The following is a 20,479-nucleotide window of genomic DNA, read 5'->3' as shown; positions in this document are numbered from 1 at the left end:
ATAACAAAAGGACTTAAGTCATCAAAGCCAGGTGCCTTACTTTCTGGAATTTGGTTGAGGGCATCCTCAATCTCTTCTTCTGTTATTGGTGTTAAAAAGAGAGAATGTGAACATCTGTCTTTAAGAAAAGACTGACAATCGGTATTACATAATGGTAGCTTGTCTGCAAGTTGAGTTCCAATATTTACAAAATACTCAATAAATGTGTCGGAAATTTCTTCATTACCATTTATGTTTACGCCATCTTGGACTACATGAGACGGGTTGGGTTTCGATTTACCCTTGTTAAGTATGTTATTAATTAAACGCCATGTCCCTTTAATGTTGCCCTTTTCCTGGCCGAATTTCTTGGAGAAATATTTTTTTTTCGCATTTCGTATCAAAGTATTCAATCTATTTTTGTATGAGGTATAAATGGATTTATTATGAGGATTAGGATTTCTAAGGAATTTTTTATACAAGAAGTTTTTTCTCCTTATCGAGTTGTAGATACCATTAGAAAGCCAGGGAGACTTGCACTTACCATATCGGCATTTAACCTTTTGTAATGGAAAATGCTTGTCATACAATTTAATTATAGTTTGTAGGAATCTGTCGTAAAAATCATTTAAATCATCCGAAGATGATAAATAACTCCAGTCAGTTGAATTTACATCATTGACAAACTGGGAAATATCATCACTACCGAAGTTACGCTTAAATTGCTTGTTTACATTTCGTTCAATGGGTTTGGATTTTTCTGCAATCAAGAATACAAGTTAATCGTTACTAAGGTTTGGCGGGACCACTTGGTGATATCTGGAGACAAGGTAAATGCGCGCAACTATAGGGTGTAATAGTAGCCATTTTGGATTGTTACTATGTCCTCATAATCATTCAGTCACTTGCTTTAGAAAATGTTATGGAAGTCAGGAAGTGTAATAAGTAGAATCACCAAAATAAACTGTTCAAAAAATAAAATAATACAAAATATACCCAAATATGGGAACAAATTTATTACACGACAGGTATTAAAGAGTTATGCAAATTAGGCATATTTCTACTAAAAATCCAGCTTGGTAACAATCATTTTCGGATTCTGCACTCCCAGATTAGGTAAAATAGCTATGTTATCAACTTCTACTAAAAAATCCTTTTCTTGCCCTAAATGAGCCCTTTTATTTTTAAAATATCGCCTAGACTACCAATTCGGCAAAAAATTTCGGCTTTAAGAGAAAGTCTTACAATGTTCTAAAGGGAAAACGTTCCTTTGCGCAACTACCAGGCCAATGTGATCTTGCAGAGTTAGCCGGCTATGCTGTGAAATATGGCAACGGCTTACAGTTCATTGTGATAAATGAACGGTATTAAACAAATGATCACGGGCTAGCCTACTGCGCCGAGACAAGCCCTATCCGACGTGGCCGTACGTCCGTGCACCGCGTACCGCATGGCATCGCTTGGGTCGGTGCAGCTAGCCCGTGACTACAATGGTATAGCACCGAGAGCATCGGTTTTAATTCTAATTTGAAATCCGTCTACAGGGCTTTGGCAGAGCCTTTTCTCCAACACGACAAGAAATATTCATTTAAATAAGACTTTGATTGTATGTTGGGAAATGTTTTACTTCAAAAGGGAAAATTGATTTTTGTTTTTGTTTTTTCTTCATGTGTGGTTAACCAAAAATTTGTCACTTTGCATAGACCTAACTAGTAAAATTCAAGGGCGGACCCAGAGAGGTTTCTGCCGGGGGTGTGCCGGAGGCCGAAGGACTCTCTCAAGCCCGAAAAAAATCCTGCTTTAAGAACAATACGGCTATATTAAGACTATTTCAGGAATATGCCTACACTGTAAGTTTTGAGTAAGGGAAATAAGATTTTTAAAAGTGTATATCAAAGTTGTTAGTAAAGTTTGTTCCGGGTAACATGTATTCCTTGCGACGAACGAAAATATTTTCAAAATGTCTTTTCTTTCAAACCGACGGAAGGTGCCTTTTATTCTGAGCAAGTGCCCATTTTGGTGATGCCCCCCCCCCCCCCCAGTTTGAAAAGCGTTTCGCCGCCCCTGCTGCTAGGGGTGGAGGGTGTGCCGGGGGCAGAAGGGATCTCTAAAGTTAAAAATGGCCTTATTGAGAACGATATTCTTGTTCCTTAATCATTCTCCTGATTTGAATAATTCTTTTGTATCATCATTCTGTTATTTTGTGTCTACGCCTGTCTCTTGAGTCATATGAAATCAAGGCTGGATTTTTTGTTTGTTTGCTCGTGATTTTGTGTACAGGTGAGTTCGTTTTTCTCCGTTTATAATAATTTTGACCATTTCAAATTTAAATCTAACACAGGTTTGTAGAAACCATTTGAGATGTTTAGATTTGGTCATGAAGGGAGGGCGCAACATTTGTACTGTGTGGGTTTTTAAGCTCTGGCAGGAGCTTTTACATGTCACTTGGTGGTTGGTCGGTCGGCCAAAATTTGACCAAAAATAATTGACTGAATAAGCAAATGCCGTGCCGTGGTGGTAAAAATAACGCTGACGGTTTTTGGAACAGCGATTTTGTTTCGATCAATGCGCATGCGCTTTTATTTAGCATATATCTTTCCCCGAGAATTGACCAAAATAAGCCCCATAAGTTTTCCACAAAATACAACTACCCAATTTAAATTTTCACAAAAAGCAAACAAAATAAATTAAATTGTTTGTAACAATTCGGTAAGATGTTTATGAAAAGTTTGTAAATATGTGCTGTATATGTTATAGTCACGTGGCATTTATGGTGTTTTATATGTGCCATCGGCGTCCCATTTGTGGGCGTCTTATTTTTAAGCTATGGCAGGGATGATTTTGTTGGATTTCATGCTAGACTGTCATGTAAGACGGTCAGAGCTTATTGTGCACTCGCACTTGTTTGGTTTTTGTAGCTTGTTTGTTTAGTTTTGGGGTGCTTTGTTGTGCTTTTGTTTTGTTTGTAAAGACACTCCCTCAGCGGATACAATCGATACCGAAAAAAATAACGGCAATGTATTTTTTTTGTATTTCGTGAAAATGTTCTTCATTTTAGTGACCCTTGTGGGCTTGGTTTTGGCTAGGAGGGCTTGCTACTTTAGCCAGGAGCCTGATGCGAGTCAGTCAGGCCGTCTCCGCTGGGTTATGCCGGGGAGTAAAAAAGATCGTTGCGCCTGTACCAGTATCAGACCAGGGCCCGTTAACATGCAGGCAGTCCGTTGGTCTCACCCACCGTTCTACACCGACACTCCAATCTTTACCAACGACCCGGAGGACATTCATGATTACTTCAACTGTCATGGTGCGTATAGGCCTATTGTAATATACCTAAGACCAAATGACATCACGCTTTGTTTACGAATATTGCCACTAGCTAAAATGTTATAAAATCATTCTATATTCCTTCAAAGACATCATATTCTTTGAAACTGCGTTCGGGAAACAAATCCAACGTTTGCAAAATCACGGAGATGCTTACCTGTGGTTAACTATTGACGACACAATGCATCTCCTCTTCGACATGCAACTCCACTACTCGAGAGGCAACGTCACGACTGCACCGTTGCATCATCACGTCCTGCCCGTCGCGTCGTGTCGTGTTGTCCTTTTCATCTTACAGATACCTGAACGTCGCTCCTTCCGTCGCCCGTCGCGTCGCACCGTCGTGTTTCGCGTCTGTCACCGCGTCGTGCGTCGCCTCGTGCTTTCACCCTCTCCAACATTTTAATTTTGGCCTTACTGTAGGGAGTCCATTGTATTTTTTTTTTTTTTTTATAGAAATATCATACTTTTTTTTGTTTCACGGAAAAGATCAACACAATCAATGGGGTTTGAATCAGCTTCATAGGTGTTTGCATTTTGGAGATACAACAATTTAAATGGCTAAATTTGGAATTTCAATTCTGTAAGATTTACTTTATTTACTTTCAACATGTTTAATGAATCTATCTTTTACGAACCTATCAAAATGTTTGATATCATAGGAATCCCATTAAATAAACAATAACCTGACTTTTGAATCAGGTTTTTACCGCTTATAACAACAAAAGTTACGATTCACCCCCGGACCTTCGAACTGTCCAGGTGTGCGCCGAGCAAACACCGCGATGCGACCAGACAATGCCAGACGGCCCTCCGTTGGGCACGGGCAAAGTATAGTTCTGATCCCGCTCAGCTCCACACAACGCAGCAACATGGAATAAGGGTGCACGGGATATTACTGGTACCGCGTGCCAGACTACATGTAAGTCTGGCAATGGACCAATGCTATCCGCGTACAATAACATGCGGTAGTAGACTATCAGTCTGGTTGCCGCTACACGATAAGTATCGCGACCGTTTTACTCAAATTTCTCGTTTCGCCTCTGTACCCGACCTTTAAAAATGCTTTTCTGAAAGGTGCGGAAAGCTTTTAATCATTTCTTTTTGTGCTACTGGTTTAATACAAATCTGAAGTTTCTGGGTACATGTGTATTAGTCTGTACCATTTCTATTTATAAAGTTCTGACAAAAACAGTTAGGATTTATCAAATAGAAAAGTAGCGGCGCACACGGCAATGTTAGGCGCAATCGGTCGATATATGGAAAGCTCAAGTTGAGAATTCATTCTTTGTTCATCTAAACGAATGGAAAGTTCTGAATTAATGTTTTTGATAAAAAGAGTCAGTATTCCTCTGGATATCAGGATACTTATTAGCACGGTTTGAAATTGACTAATTGTTGCGTGGTTATAGTTACTCGGCCCAAAACCAATGGACTCCCTACTGAGTGTTTAGTCTCAGCTCCTCCTGGGGCAAGCTACATGCCTGATGTAGACTTGGACTCAAGTCGGTCTTTACATAAATCGATATCCAGAAGAATCGCTGCAAACACTTTGCATTCCATCACTAACATCTTTCCAGAAGTACAAGCGCCACATTAACACGCGTGCCACTTCAGCGCCGTTAAACAATGCGCGAACATTCTGCACAGTAAGCGTACGAATGTACATGTACATGCACATGTACACGTACACAACATGTGCGTACATGTTCTGTCGAAAGACAAAACATGTGCACAATGAATGTTGATTTACTTAAGAAGGAATACATATGCAAGATCATATGAAAAGAACTTCCCACAAATACAACAATTACCCGGACGTGTATGTGTACGTATATTTTACGCCTTATCTGGTTTGATGACGCCACAGCTTTGGGATGCCTAACGTAAATAACGTGTCAAAATTCTGAAACTTCGCCAAGTAGTTGTGGTCGTCTAAAGACTCCCTATGGTACAAGTTAGCAAATACAGGTTTTCCCGGCCAATTTCCTAAAATGTTCATTCACTTCTGAAAATCGGTCATTCAGTTTCGTCTGAATTTGAATGCACGTCTTTAATCCCATTTTAATTCAACGAAATTCAATCGTTTTCATTTACCGTGCATTCGGTTTTGAGAAACAGACGGCCAATTACGTTACCTGTGCATTCATTTACGCAAGCACACCTTTTCTTTCACTTGCTGTTAGAGGGTGGTCTTTCAAGTAGTGATGTCATCATGGCATGGATTGTGTTTTACATCCCACGTTAAGCATTTATGCATAATTAATTTTGTATGATTGTAGTAAAATGTTTTTGTATTGAAGTTATTATATTCATTTCTCATTGCACTTTTCGGTAGCACAGGAAGTAAAGATCAAGCGTCTTTATGATCCGGAATCAAAATTATGGGTTTTCCCAGCCAATTTCCTGAAATGTTCATTCATTTTGAAAATCGGTCATTCCTTTTCGTCTGGAATCGAATGCTCTGGTAGAGAAAATGGAGCGCGTGTTCCGAGCGATTCTCAAATTCAGACGAGAATGAATAACTGATTTTCAGAAGGGAATGAACATTTTAGGAAATTGGCCGGGAAAACGTGTTATTTATGCTAAAATAATTCAGAATTTCATAGGAATACGGACATGCAAGAAGTAAACAGATGCTTGACAAAATGTAACATATGTTTGCCCATTAATGAACATGAATGTCCGATCAACCCCCTACTGCTGGTTCAGACGAAAAAGAATGAACGAGACGATACTTTTAATTTAAGTGAAGCGAAAAGACGATATATTGCTGGCATAGTGAAAATGAATGATTCTTTTTGATGGTCGAATGACGATATGCGTGATCTTTCAACTTTAATCAAAATTGAATGACACAGACGTTAAATTGAATGAATACTTGGGTAAATTAGCCGGGATAACCTTTATTAACATGATTGTTTATTTTGTCCAGGAGTTAAAAATGACGATTTGGTAATTGATAACAGATGGTGTCATGATTGTTGTTGTCGTGTCGCTACACTTTTCCTAGCCACTGCATGACACAGGTTCTGGCACACGGGTTGACGTCCTTGAGATTCTCCCTCTGGTTGGCAGGGCTCTGGTAGGAGGGGGCAGTTTAGGAGGTGCTCCATAGTTTGGGGTGCCTCCCCGCAGTCACAATTGGTTGAACCATCATGGTTGTACCCCCACTTCTGCATGAGGGCTTTACACCGACCAACCCCAGCTGTTCTAAGGCGGTTGAGGCAGAACCAAACTGGCCATGTCTCGTTGGCTCCTACTGGCAGGGGGTGGCAGCAAGTCATTTTTTTGCAAATGCCCGAACATGCCCGATCTGGAATTAGGGAAAATATACATTCGGTCTAGGGCAGATTTTCAAGTACTAGAGGCTAGAAGTTTCAATAGATTCAATAGCCATATGAAACAAGAGTTTGTACGCAGCCCAGAATGACCGAAAATCTATTCGCGGTTAAGCCCCCCCCCCCCGGCCCCGAAAAAAAAAAGTCACAGCGCGTCAAAGCGCGACTACTCACCGCTCATCGTGGGTTTTAAGGTGCCTCACGAAATTGCTCGTTGTGTTTGGGCCATCAGTGACAGTGGATCTACATATTTTACAAACAGCAGACCTTTTACTTTCTGCAGTTGAATTGTAATCTTGGTATGCGAAACTCACCACCCGTGGAACAACACCGCTAGAAGCCTCCATGCTTGCTTGTCAATTATGACATATTGAGGGCGCTATTTATTTCACTCACGCGTACGCAACGTAAAAGCTCAGCTCACTGATATGATCTACAGCTGCAGCTGGGCGAAGTAGAAACCGCGCAAGCCAAAGTGCGCTTTTTTAATGCACGTAAGGCGCAATCCGAATAGCTAATTAAAAGTATAATAGCTTAATTAAAGTGTATTAGCCATTGGGTCGCTCGAGTAGCGTCTGACTTTGGTTGGTAACAAGTCATTTTTTGCAATCCCAAGTCACGTCACAAGTCATTGTTTGCAAGTCCAAGTCAAGTCAAAAGTCAAAGCTGGTATTTACAAGTCAAGTCACAAGTCACAAAAATAGCGACTCGAGTCCGACTCGAGTCCAAGTCACATGACTCGAGTCAGCAACTCTGAGTGGTAGTGTCTCCTCAGGGTCTAGTGACAGCATGTGGGGTTTTGATTGAAGTTGATTCTTCCACGCGTCTGTTCTGCAGCTACGGGGGTTGCCATCCAGGGGTTGAGCCGTATGCAGGAAACTATTCCTGGACTTTAACTTCTTTGGTGCCGGGACGTGCTGGAATAGAGGGTGTCGAGGGTCATCCTCCTGTTTTGTACGTTCCACTTTTGTGGATACTGCTCTTCTGATTGGAGGGGGTGCAATTCCGCACAGCAGGTACAAGTCATCAACGCGTGTAGGTTTGAGGCAGCCAGAGATGGCTCTGCAGGTTGTGTTTAGCATCGGATCCAACTTCTTGGCATGCGAGGAACGTTCCCATACTGGGCAGGCATATTCAGCTGCAGAGTAGCACAAGGCAAGAGCAGTACTCCGAATGGTTCCTGGGTCTGTACTGTTCCCCATTTAGATTTGGCCAGTAGAATCGGTGTCATAATGACGTGACCTTTGTATCAGTTTTGATTTTCGTTCCAAGTTTCAAGTTCCTGCTGTGAACAGTTTGAAGAGAAGTGGCCGAGAATTATCGTCCGGAAGAAGAAAGAAAAGCTCGTACGATTCTAAAACGGTGACCGGGTGGTGCCCGATTCCCCAAATATAGGCTGCCGTACTCAAAGGAAAATTATTTTCACTAAAAGCGTGATCACTGAAGCCTTTCTGTATTTTATGTTATGTCGTTAATAATACAATAACCGCCGTAATATACCCAAAGGAACACAGTCATCAAGTGCTTGCTTTCTGCCTCATTGCCTGCCAGTATTGTTGATAGGTTATTAAATATGAATTTAATAATTTTCACTTTCGTGGATTTTTTGAACGATGAGTTTACACTTAATGCAAGGCAATTAGAATCGGGCTAACCAGAGAGTTACTGAGACCTCATAGTGTGTACATTCATGTACATCTTCCTGATCAGAAAGTGACAGGGAGCGATGATATTTGGAAGAAGCAAAAATATTTAAACGACATGAGTCAGTGAGGTACTGATAAAGGGGGTGATTCAGTCGTTGGTTAATGAGTATGAAGCCTACAAAAGGCATTCGTTTTCAATAATAAGACAAATATTAGGGTTTTTTTCAAACATTTTGGGCCACGGTAGCCACCATTTTTATAAGTATCTTAGAATGCAACATTACCAAGGCCTTTCTGGTAATTTTTTTTTCATCTAATACATTGGATCGTAAACTGAAGTGAGCCTCGTTCATTTATAATGCAGTAACTCCGAGAAAATACACACAAGAGGCACAACCATTAATTGCTGGCTATCTGCGTCGTCTTCTCGCCCAAATGTCAACTAGGCATGGTACATTCGATGTACAGTACTCGTTGCGTGTGTTCGACATATTATACACACAGCAGCAAGAAACAAATGTTGTTTCTCGCACGTCCGCAAAATGCAATGCACTGGTGGAAAATGTGCGGCAGGATTCACGACTAGCACCCAACAGTTCCATTTTTAGAGTCAAAATGTTAACCCCCGAAATTCGTTCTTTGAAAAATAACACAGAAATGTCCCGTTTTTAAAGGATGGTTGTGTGCATCTTTATATCCTTCTTTTAATGTTCTTTCAAACTGTATTTCCAGGACGAAATGTTTCTTAAAAAAAAAAGCCGGTCTCAGATAAAAACATAATCTGATACTGACACGTATTCGGCTTGTTTTATGTCGTTGTGCCGCTGAAGCGTGCACCGAAATCGCTAGCGTATAAATTAAGGGAAGAACATGGCCAGGCTCTGCGTTTTGTGCGGAAGCGTATTGCTGCCTACCAAAAAAAAAGAAAGAAAAAGAAAAGAAAAAAAAAACTTATCGTTTAAACGACTTATTACTACTGGTATCTCGTTTTAACGACATGTTACCCCGTTTAAACGACTTATTCATCTCTGGTTCAAACGAGCCTTTAGGCACACTAATAAAGTGACATGTGCGCTACCAAATCTGCCATCTCGCATCTCGCATTTGGTGCGGATGACCTGACCTTTGTGTTGCGTGTTGTAATATGTAAATTTGGAACAATTATCAACCCCGTTACATACAGATAATTGCATTCATTCACGGACCGCGAGTGAAACATGATGATCACTACTTGAAACACTTCGTCTGATCTACAGCGTCAATATACGAATCAAAATCTACAATCATACCAAGTCTCATATCACATTTCAAAGATCAGGAGAAGGCGGAATCCGCACCCGGCCGTAATTGTCCATAAAAATGATTGTGATTGCCTCATCGATTTGATTTCCACTTCTCCGACAGATATTTTGGAGTGCTCTGAGGTACGACCCTTAGGGATGGAAGATGGACGCATCCGAAATGCAAGCATCACTGTGTCGTCAATGTGGAATGACTGGGCCAATTTCGGACCCACCAGGGCTCGGCTTAACCTTGAAAGTAATTTTATTTTCGTTCAACACTTACATGGGATGAAGAATAAGACAACTCAAACCAAAATAATTCGTCAAAGGTAACGACAAATGCTAAAACTTTAAGAATCTCCCCTGAGGGATGATGCTTCAAAGCGAAGTCTGTTTTGCTCAATTTTATAATAACACAGGTTTCACAAGTCGTGTAAGTTCCTCATTGGTTGAAAGCCATAGAGGTGCAAAGCACAACACATACAGCACATAAAGCGGAGAAGGGTTACCAGCAAAAAGTCTGTGTATTGCTTGTGACTGTTTTCCTGCCGATTTTTGATTAGCACATACAATTGGCCATGCAATACGTTCTCCTTATAAATATCCGCTTTGCAAGTGTAGCCTCTTCCTGGGTGTAAGGCTTGTGGCAGGTTCTCACTTTCTTCTATATATAATGCATACATTTGCTAAGCAGTATTTTATGCTCAGCATGTTTGATTATCTGCTTACTCTGCAGCCAAGAGCGGGTCCGCAGCCTGGTGTGATGCTGGATCTAGTGACGCCAATTCGTGGATCCAAGTCGAACTCGGTTCCAATGTCATCATCACTGGCGTTATCACCCAGGGGCGCGGGGATTATAACTATGGTAACTTGGACCGATGGGTGACAGAGTTCAAAGTGGCCTTCAGCGATGATGGCGTAGATTGGACTGACGTCACTAATGATGGATCGCGTTCACCAATGAAGGTATAGTCAAATCGCTCAGTTTGCCCTTTCACCGATGTTATTTCATAAACACTGTATACTCAGACATGTTTGCGTTACATACGTAGTGCGCAGACATTCCTTTGTTTTCGTGTAGTTAAGAAAAGCCTGTGAAAAAAACCCCCTCATTTTACTCACACTGTGAAAACTTTTTCAACCCAATTTGTTTTGTATGATTCCCTTTGGTGTTTCTCTTCATTTTGCCACGGATAAACCTTACCCAAAAATGCCTCTAAACCTGTTTTCCAGAGAGGGGAAAACATTGTGTGGACGTGGGCAAGTCCACACAACGTCGATGCTACTTGGTTTATGTGGACCTCTTTTGTTCGGAAGTCCACACAGTGAATATAATGTTTATAAGGCGTTGTCAGAGGGTTTGTGAGATAAAGTTCACAAGCTTACTCAGTCGGTTGGCCAGGGCTCTAACCCACGACCTCCTGTTTATGTGTGCAGATTTGGATGAAAAGTAAAGCCAGATCAGATTCGAACCAGCACAATGTCGTAGGTTCAAGTCCCAAGTGAACATAATCCCTCGTATCTCTTGAATTTAAAAGTAAATGGGAAAAAAAAGAGGTAGAGCTTTAATGAGAAGGGAACAAAAGGTAAACTTGGGATTTGTTGTCAGATCGACTTATGTTTCCTTCCAACCATTTTCCAATCAACAAATCTGTTGTTTTGCCTTAGTGTACTAAATAATTTAAATCCTTATTTATGGACTTGCGTTACTCGAACTCAAAATGAATACACATCTAACTGAAACAACCAATCTCCATTTGGGTTCAGGAGTCCTTAATAATTTATTTAAAATGTAACACATTGTATATTATTTATATTTTATATTTAATTTAGTATTTGCAGTTTGATGTAAAATAATAAATACATTGCAAGAACATGTTCATTGAAATCTTTAGATTGTTTCCATGGCAATATTACATTTTTCAAAGTAAAGTATAGTTGCCATAAAACATTAACCAGTAATACTACTTCCCACTCAGATTCAAAACGTTTGGGATGTAAGTAGATACATACATATAATTTCCTTTTACTTTACCATCAATTAAAAAAACTTCCTTTGAAGTACCAGAAAAATCACAATATTAATATTACATATTTAAATATAACCTTGTTAACAATTCAGAACACAATATAAAATTGTTTGATAGAATCATATGACATTTCGAGGAATAAGCTGAGATAATTGCGGTAATAGACAGATAGAACCAGTGTTTGTGTGGGGAAAACACGCAAAACAAGTGCAAGAAAGCGGAGCTTCTGAACCCAAAAGAGCAAAGAAATGAGGGAAAAACAAAGGTGGCTGATGGGGTGGTGGTGGGTTAAGTTTCATGGGCAAAACATTTGCCTTTTCTCCGGTCAGAGGTGGAATCGAGAATGACGCGACGCCAAACTATTGCGTGCTATTTACATGTAAACGGAAGAACTTTCCACCAATTACCGCCAGTTATTCACGCTTTCAGCGTGTGACGTAATCGTAAACAACCACATAAGGGATCTTCTCAAAAAATCTCGAGGTGTCCGCGCGTCCATAAACCTGATTAAACTGCGCTTAATCATCATTTATTTTACTAATTCTACAAAACCCTGAAATCTATGAGTATACATGCCATATGACCCTCTGTCCTCTGTCTCTCCCTCTGTCCATCCTGTTAAAACCGTGTGACTGCAAGGGAAAACTCATCCCCGTTAACTTTTCAACGCTGGTTTCAAAATCGTGTTCATATCGTTTACTCCACAGTTCCTTGGAAACTCGGACAGAAACACCCAAGTGACCACCACTTTCCCGAAGGCTTTCCAGGCCAGGTTCCTGCGTATCCTGCTTACTCAGTGTCATGAACACTGCTGCATGCGCTTTGAAGTCCTCGGCTGCACAATTAATGAGTAAAGTCCATCGGGGCTAGCTTGGGAAACCTAGCTCTAGTGCTCGCTGGACATTCGACAAATTGGAGCATCGGGATATATAAGTCATAGATGCGTGGTGTTAAATTTAAGAATGCTTCAGTCAAAACGTAAAGACACATAGGATCATTTGCAGTTTCCCCGAATCGTACCCAGCGATTTAACAAGAAATTCCTCGCTCAAAATGAAGATAGGACTGGTAACCAATTCCCTGCCTGAAATGGTATCATTCGGAAGAAACAATCTTTGAAGGTGATTTTATAAATTACCCTACAGGCACAGCCTTGTACGTGCGTTAGCAACGGGATTTTTTTACGAGACGCCAACAAATTGTGCATTTGTTTTAAAAATGTCTAGTATCCACTGAGCTGCAAATTCAACAAGTTCAATTTGTTATGCACCCTTCTCATGATTTTAAGCGAGTTTGTTGTTAAACTTAAAACAAATGTTCAAAAGCAAAAGAGACATTTGCACTTTGCTCCTCCAGAGCCCCCATATATGGACGTTCGGACTTGTTCCCACCTCCTACGTTCCGAGTGAGGGCTAGGACGGAGGGACCCGTAACCAGTCTAACGGTTAACCCAGGTTTAAGACATAGACTTTTCCACATTTTTGAATTGTCCAATTTTCCAGTGAGTCTTAGAGGCAGGAATTTCCCATGCTACATTGATGCTGGCAAAAGAAATCAGTTGGATTAAAACAAAAATTATGGTGAACAGAATTTAAATTTACCTTTTTTCAAGTTTTTTGTTAAGCATATTTTAGATCCTTAGTGGTACAATCTGAAATAAAATACAAGAGCATATAATTACGTAATATCATTTTTTGCATGTAGAAAAATAATGGTGAAAGGAATATATTTGGAAACCAGCTAGAACATGAAATCGTTTTCACTCAAAATACAATACTCTTAAATATGCACTTTTGGCCGGTTGCGCTCTTTTGGGCTCTAAAAACGTATTTCTCACGAAATAATAATCGTTGGAAAGATTGATGACCAGTAGAATAAAAACGTGCACACAACTATACCTTGAACTAGAACGGCGAAGTCGCCATGGCTCGCTGTCGAAGGCGGGAAGGGAGGCTGGAGGTAGGGTTGGGGATGGGCATGATCGGGATCAGGATTCTCGTTAATGTGCCAAGGTGAAGGGGTCAGTTTTTAAATGTCAACATAAACAGTCAATAGATGACCTAATAAATACATGTGTATATAGGTTAGCCGTTACTGCATTATGGGGAAGTTTTCCATTGTTAGGGAAATTAGGACCCAGTTGTGGAGCCTTTTTTGCAGCCCCCACAGTGTCTTCGGGTCCCCGTACTCTTGTGTAGTCCCCACAATTAAATGCGGAACAAGAATGGGTAAACAGGTACATATAGACACAGCACCATCACCACATGCCCCAAACCTTACCCCATCCCCGAACCCCCAGCCCACACCCATCCCATCCTCCCCCTACCCAACCCCACCCATACTCCAATCCCTATCTCCTTCCCCCAACCCCCTACACCCACCTACCCTATAATGCCCCTATCCCTCCTTACCCACCCCTACACATCCCCACCCTAACCCCTACTCGAATCCCTACATCCCGCCCACCCCATCCCCCTACCCATACTGACCCATACCTCCCCACCCGACCCCAACCCCTACTCCGATCCTTATATCCTGCCCCCTCCCCAACCCTATACACCCTCGCTACCCATCCTCACCCACCCCTACACATCCCCACCCTAACCCTACTCAAATCCCTATTTCCTTCCCCTCCCCGACCCCCTAACCCCCCCCTACCTGTCTCCACCCCACCCATACATTTGTACACATCCCCACCCCACCCAAACCCAGTATTCCAACCCCTACCCCCCACCCCAACCCACTTACCCCACCCCACCCTAGCTCCCCTACCCATCCTTATACCAACCCAAACCCCAACTCCAACTCCTGTCCCCTCCCCCTATCCCCATCCCTACTCCAACCACATAAAACTACAAGTTCAAGTACATGCACATCCCCGAAATGCATAGTGTAAATGTTATATCGGTATACATACATGTACATGTTATACCGGTATACATGAACATGTAACAATTAAAAACTTAATAAAACATTTTCTTGAATTAAAAATCCTCAATAAAATAATAAAATTTACTGCAATATGAACCTAACTGAAGTTATAAAGATGATACATGTAAACTGCATTTCATTTTTTACCCCAAGTTAGCTAGAACCAAAAACTTCAACATTTTTTTCTGAACGCGGGTGGCCGTCCGGACGTACCGACGGACTGACGGACGGAAATTGGTATTACATAGGCTCGCATCTGCTTCGCAGCTCGCCAAAAATGACGGTTTCATTTTTGAGTTGAACTTCACTGGCTTTTTTTTCACTGCTAGAAATACTTAAATGGCCAAAAAGTAAACAGACGGGTGTTTTCAACATTTTCTCTGGAAATGTCAGACATTTTGCACAGGATTTTCTGGGACCCAGAAAACACTACGTTTTGACATACTGCGGATGAAAGTGCACCTGAAACTTTGATAATAATTACTTGAAGCGTCCCAAACTATTTTACTTGTTGAAGTATGGTAGACGCAATAAGAGGGCGCTATTTGAAGTGGGTAAATTTGAGTCACTACAAAAGAGTTACCCACTCAAAATCACTTCGTTAACCCATGGAATGAATATTATTCAGTATGCACTGCCCACAATTTTGTTCTCCAACACTATATAAAATTCCAAAAAATATTGCATGAAACTTATCAAATATCCAATATACCTTACTTAATTATCTTAGCAAATCTGGTATACAATATTTTCTTATTAGAAATGAGCATTATTATATATAAATTATTACTCTTTATTAATTGTCTTTTCCCACATGGTTAAGCATGAATCTCAGTAACTGGTGGAAATAGATAAAAACCAATTGTAACTAGAAATATTCCTTAGCAAATTGTTTTTTGGGCTTTTCCCCCTTCTTTTTTCTTCCCCCCTTTCCTTTATCTTTTGAAGTGGTTGAAGGTAATCGACACAATTTGCAAACACTCGAACATAGAACTATCAAAATATCATGAATTATCCTACTTAATTTTCAGAAAATTAAAAGTATGAAGCATCCTGTGAAATAATTCCGCCCAGTACTCTGTCTGTTTTTAGGAAAAAAGAATAACCATCATTTCCTCGCGATGGTTAGGACCAACCATCAAACAGTCAAACATGCTTTGCGTGAGAAAAAAATAAAGATGCATTGTTACAGTTTTCTCAAAAGTATAACATCTACTGTACACAATTTCGACATTTTCTTAGTTTTGTATTAGGCCTAATAACCTGCTTCAAATGTATTGTTCATTGTTTCCTGAAAAGGCAAATATAAACTTTTTCTGCAAATGGTGACCATTACCTTAAAGCCAATTAAATTAATTGAATATTTAGTCAGAGACACTATGGAGAAAGTTTGGCATATCACGACACAAGCCTTTTCTACCACGTCTCTTTTCTGTCTTCAATTTATATTCATTCAATAAAAGCACTTTAGATAGAGTGTAAGTGTGCACCTGCAGTGTTGTGTTGTCTCTAGATATCATTTATTACTGTCAGTGATCTTTTAAAGTGTCTCATGACCTGACGTGTATCTGTTTAGACTAAAAGTGTGCTGGTCCCAGAGGGCCAGCCTATGCTATTTAGCACTTATCTAGCACACAGGCACGCACCGACCGACCGGACCGGACTGTCTTTCGTGATTTCGACTAGAATATCAAGCCCGACCCGACCCAACCTGACTGACCTGATTTGACCTGACCTGATCTGAACTGAACTAACCTGAACTGACCTGACCTATCTGACTGTCTAAGATTGAGACTTGAATAAAACCAGACCCAACCCGAACTGTCCTGACCTGATTGGCCGGCTCGACCTGATTTACCTGACCTGACCCGTCCTGACCAAACCTGAATGACCTGACCTGATCTGAAGAAGCTGGCCTGACTGACTGTCTCTTGTGATTTAGACTTGAATAAGCCCGACCCGATCTGACTGACCTGACCTAGCTGACCTGACATGACCTGACCTGACTGACCTGACCTGACTGATTGTCTCTTAAGATTTTGACTTGCATAAGCCCTACCGTGGCCCGCAAACAAATGACTAAGGTATCTCCCTAGACCCCTGAGACCACGTTTATCTGGGACCATCTTCACTACACATGTGTAGTCTTGTTTTCTTTCGTGGTTGTTACAAACCAAATTTGAGCTAATGGTATAAATTAGCCCCCCCCCCCCGAAAAAAACCAAATAATAATAATAATAATAAATAAATAAATAAATACAAGTTGGCACAATAATTAAAAGCACTTTCTGACTAGATTCCATTAAACATTTCCCTGTGAAACTCTCACTGATGAAATTAAAACAACATGGAATTTAACAATTTTCTAGATGTCAAATATGTCTGTACTGACATCAAAAATCTCAGAATTAGAACTCCTTACCAACAAAACTAGCATGACTAACAACTACTGGAAGTACATCATTCCTTTGTTCACTGTCCAACATATTTTATAATAAAATAAGCACACCATCGTTTTCTAATCTCATGAATATGCATAGTAAAGCTGTCGCAGCGGTAGAGGGCGTTATCAACAAAGCAATTGGTTAGTTCACATCAACATATCTCGTATTGATTTAGGGGAGAATGGGAAGCACATATGAAAGTGAACGATTTAAATACGGAGTGTCCTGACACTACACTTTCCTTAAATTATATTTATGTCATTTTGTTCACGGTTCTGGTCAATATTCGAGATTCTTGTGTCAAATACCATGGCAAAATATTGGACGAGATTTCATTTTAATGCAAAGGGTTTATCTTGAGATGTCCTCCTTACAAAATTTATGTTTACATCGTGGATGGACAGGAGTCGGCTCGCGGTGAGCAGTGTCTATATAGCGCGCCCACTTTTGGAAGAAATTAATGACGATAAAATAAGGACTGTCCTAAAAATGCAATTTCCTTTTACAGTACATTTATTCTTTCACGATTCCTGTAAATTTTTGAGATTCTTGTGTCAAATACCAGCGCAAAATATTGGACATAAAATATTCTATATCAGAGAGTTCTGAGAGCAATGGAATTGGGAAATGGAAGAGATATGGCAAAACACCTCTGACCCGGACTTGGGGCTCCCAGTTCAGAGCATTTTCGAAGCAATCGGGCCCAAAAGTGGCGCTATTTAGCCATGTTGTGCCAGATGGATCCGTTTTCAAGATGGCTACATTTCCAGTTTGAGAAACATCACTCGTTTTAGGGGTCGTCATCTTTGGGTGAGAATTTCTCGAAAAGTCATCAGTCAACCCACAAAAAGTTGGAAAGAAAATGAAAGATGACATGTGGCTCATCATTTTTCTGTGCAGCCTGAACACCTGAACAGAGGTTTGAGTATTTTTATAAATATAATTTTGAAGTATAGGCATTTATTACGGGTTTCTATGGAAATTTATTTGATTGGGTGCACCAGTGGTCTCGCACCAATGCCTGCTTGAATATTATTTCAATAGAGGGCGCGCCACATAAATAGTGGTCTCGATATCCGCCACCAAACTCGATTTGGGGGGCAACAACTCCAGAAATACAACATGTATTAAATGGAATTGCCATATACTGATTTGTTATTATGTTTAACATTACCAGATTTAACTTCAAAAGAAACCGTCAAACAATGAAGCTATTGTGACCGTAACAATACAGTGCTTTAAGCGCGACATATACAATCCGAATGAAAATCAACATTGGATTTTCGCGTGTTAAGCACTGCATTGTTGCGATCATATCATTGTTATTGTTCGACTTTTTCTCATGATTTTCAGTCCCCCTCTGTTACATATCGTGGACAATCAGTGCACGAAATTTCAGTTCTCTACATTTTGTATTTCTTGAGTTGTTGTTCGAAAACTGAGTGTGTTCTTTTTTGCTCCACAGTGCAGCGTCCGTGTTGATGCTTTGTGGAGACCACTATTGATGTGGCGCGCCCTCTATCGAAGCACGTGCGCACGTTTGTCTTGATGCGTGACCACTAGTTTTATTTAGCGTACCTTTGTCGATAAAAACTTTCAGCTGTTGTTGACGGTTTCTCACGAAATTAAATCTCCTTATGTCACACATCAAGACGAATCACTGGCCAAACTTACAACTTAATACAGTTGGGCCTGGAAAACTCGGGTTATTGCCCAAATCAAACAACGAGTGTGTTATAAAATGTGTGCATGGGCGTTGACTTTCTTTTTTCATTCGGTTTGTATCTTTCGCGTTTTAAATACTATTGTTTTGGTTGTATTGTTTGTTATTGTTTGACGGTTTCCCATAAAAATAAATCGCATCATGTGACACAGTCATCATGACAAATCAATGGACGAAATTTCAGTTTTAAAGTATGCCTACATACAGAACAAACTTGTTTTAGGGGCAACAACTCAAGACATACTATTACAATTAAAATTTCAAACGCCTTTGAGATCAGGAGTGGTGAGTATTAGAAGAAAAAAATGTGGAGGTACGTGTATGATTTGCAGGTCTGAAACCCTAGAGGTGCACCAATGTAAATATAGGCCAAAAATCCGTCCCCCGAGCTCATGAATAAAAGTTATACACTCCAATTCCTCTATGAGAGGGTTCTGAGAGCCATGGAATTGGAAAATTGAAGAGATATGGCAATTATCTTCCGTTCTTCTTTCTCCCAATGAGCCTTTAAAATACAATCTGTCAAATGTGGACAGGATCTTTCTCGACGGAACTGAGATGACCAGCATTTGGGGTCACAGGTTACCTTGTGGTTAGTAGAAGTCATTTTCTTCAAAATTACAAAAGGCCCCAAACAGACATGATGCAATTAATGTCAAAATTAGTCAGTTCACATCTCTGGAAAAAACCTCATAGGAAGTGAATAAGTGGTCAGTCAGTGGTCACTCAACTGTCCTACCTTATTTCGGAGACACTCAAGCCAATGCTATGTCATTCATTTCCTTGTTAAAAACCACCCCACAATTGTGTTTGTAGATATAACATTAAAGTCCGATCACTCATACAGTGGTAATCAGTGGTAATTTTTGTCCTATGCTGGGAACACTGCCAATATTGGAACTTCCCAATGTTCAGCCAATGTTCAGCCAATGTTGTGCCGAAATTGTCATTGTTGCCAAAAAAGGCTAATAAGCAGAAAGTAGGTAGTGCCAGCATAACAGGGACGGCCTCGATGTTTGCGGTCATTTTAAGTTTGTACACGCGTCTTTGGGACCATTGCTTTGTGCACGATCAGCAGCAGTGACCACTGACCAATCAGCTGCGTGATGGCCTTCCATGGCCACACCTATAGCCAGTTCGTGGCAGCCAAACGTGTATAAAATGACTACCCAGGTCATAGCGGTGATAAATGCCCATACTTCGCACAGGCTGCACAGAAATTGATGATCAAAATGTCATCTTTCAAATTTTTTTTCAATTTTTGGTGGATTGACCTATGAATTTTCCAGAAATTCTCACCCAAAGAAGACGACCCCTAAATCGAGTGATATTATCCAAAGTGGAAAAGTAGCCATCTTGAAAACGGATCCCTACACAACATGGCTAAATAGCGCCACTTTCGGGCCGATTGCATACAAAATGCTCTGAATTGGAAGCCCCAAGTCCGGGCCAGAGGTGTATCTTCAATCTCCAAATTACATGGCTATCAGAACTAAATATAGAGGCATTTGAGTGTTTTACTTTTATTCATGAGCTCGGCACATGGGTGCAACCAGCGGGGTCGAAAAAGAGGCCGAGCTGTGAAATGGCAGTATGGCCCATGCGTCATGGGGTGGTGTTGCTTTATTAAATCCCGATAGTGCATGATATACTTGTTAACAAAAAATGACCGGGAACTGGCGTCCTCCATGAGATTTGTCGCTACCAGAAGAGCACCGAATTGCTGATCCGAAAGCTATCATTCCCGACCGCTAACTTCAGAACGGGGGGGGGGGGGGG

General features: G+C 40.7%; 1 protein-coding gene across 1 annotated transcript in view; it reads left to right on the top strand.

The window, feature by feature from the left end:
* Positions 1–20,479, top strand: part of LOC119731424 (lactadherin-like) — a 41,000-nt gene that overhangs the window by 7,588 nt on the left and 12,933 nt on the right. The window contains exons 2-4 of the mRNA XM_038204594.1: positions 3,038–3,283; positions 9,695–9,829; positions 10,310–10,539. Of these exons, the coding sequence (XP_038060522.1) occupies positions 3,038–3,283; positions 9,695–9,829; positions 10,310–10,539 (611 nt within the window). The remainder of the gene's footprint in view (positions 1–3,037; positions 3,284–9,694; positions 9,830–10,309; positions 10,540–20,479) is intronic.

This window comes from Patiria miniata, unplaced genomic scaffold, assembly GCF_015706575.1.
Source record: "Patiria miniata isolate m_02_andy unplaced genomic scaffold, ASM1570657v1 HiC_scaffold_23, whole genome shotgun sequence".
NCBI classification, from domain to species: Eukaryota; Metazoa; Echinodermata; class Asteroidea; order Valvatida; family Asterinidae; genus Patiria; species Patiria miniata.
The sequence above is the reverse complement of the archived record's forward strand: the minus strand, read 5'-3'. Positions and strand labels throughout refer to the sequence as shown.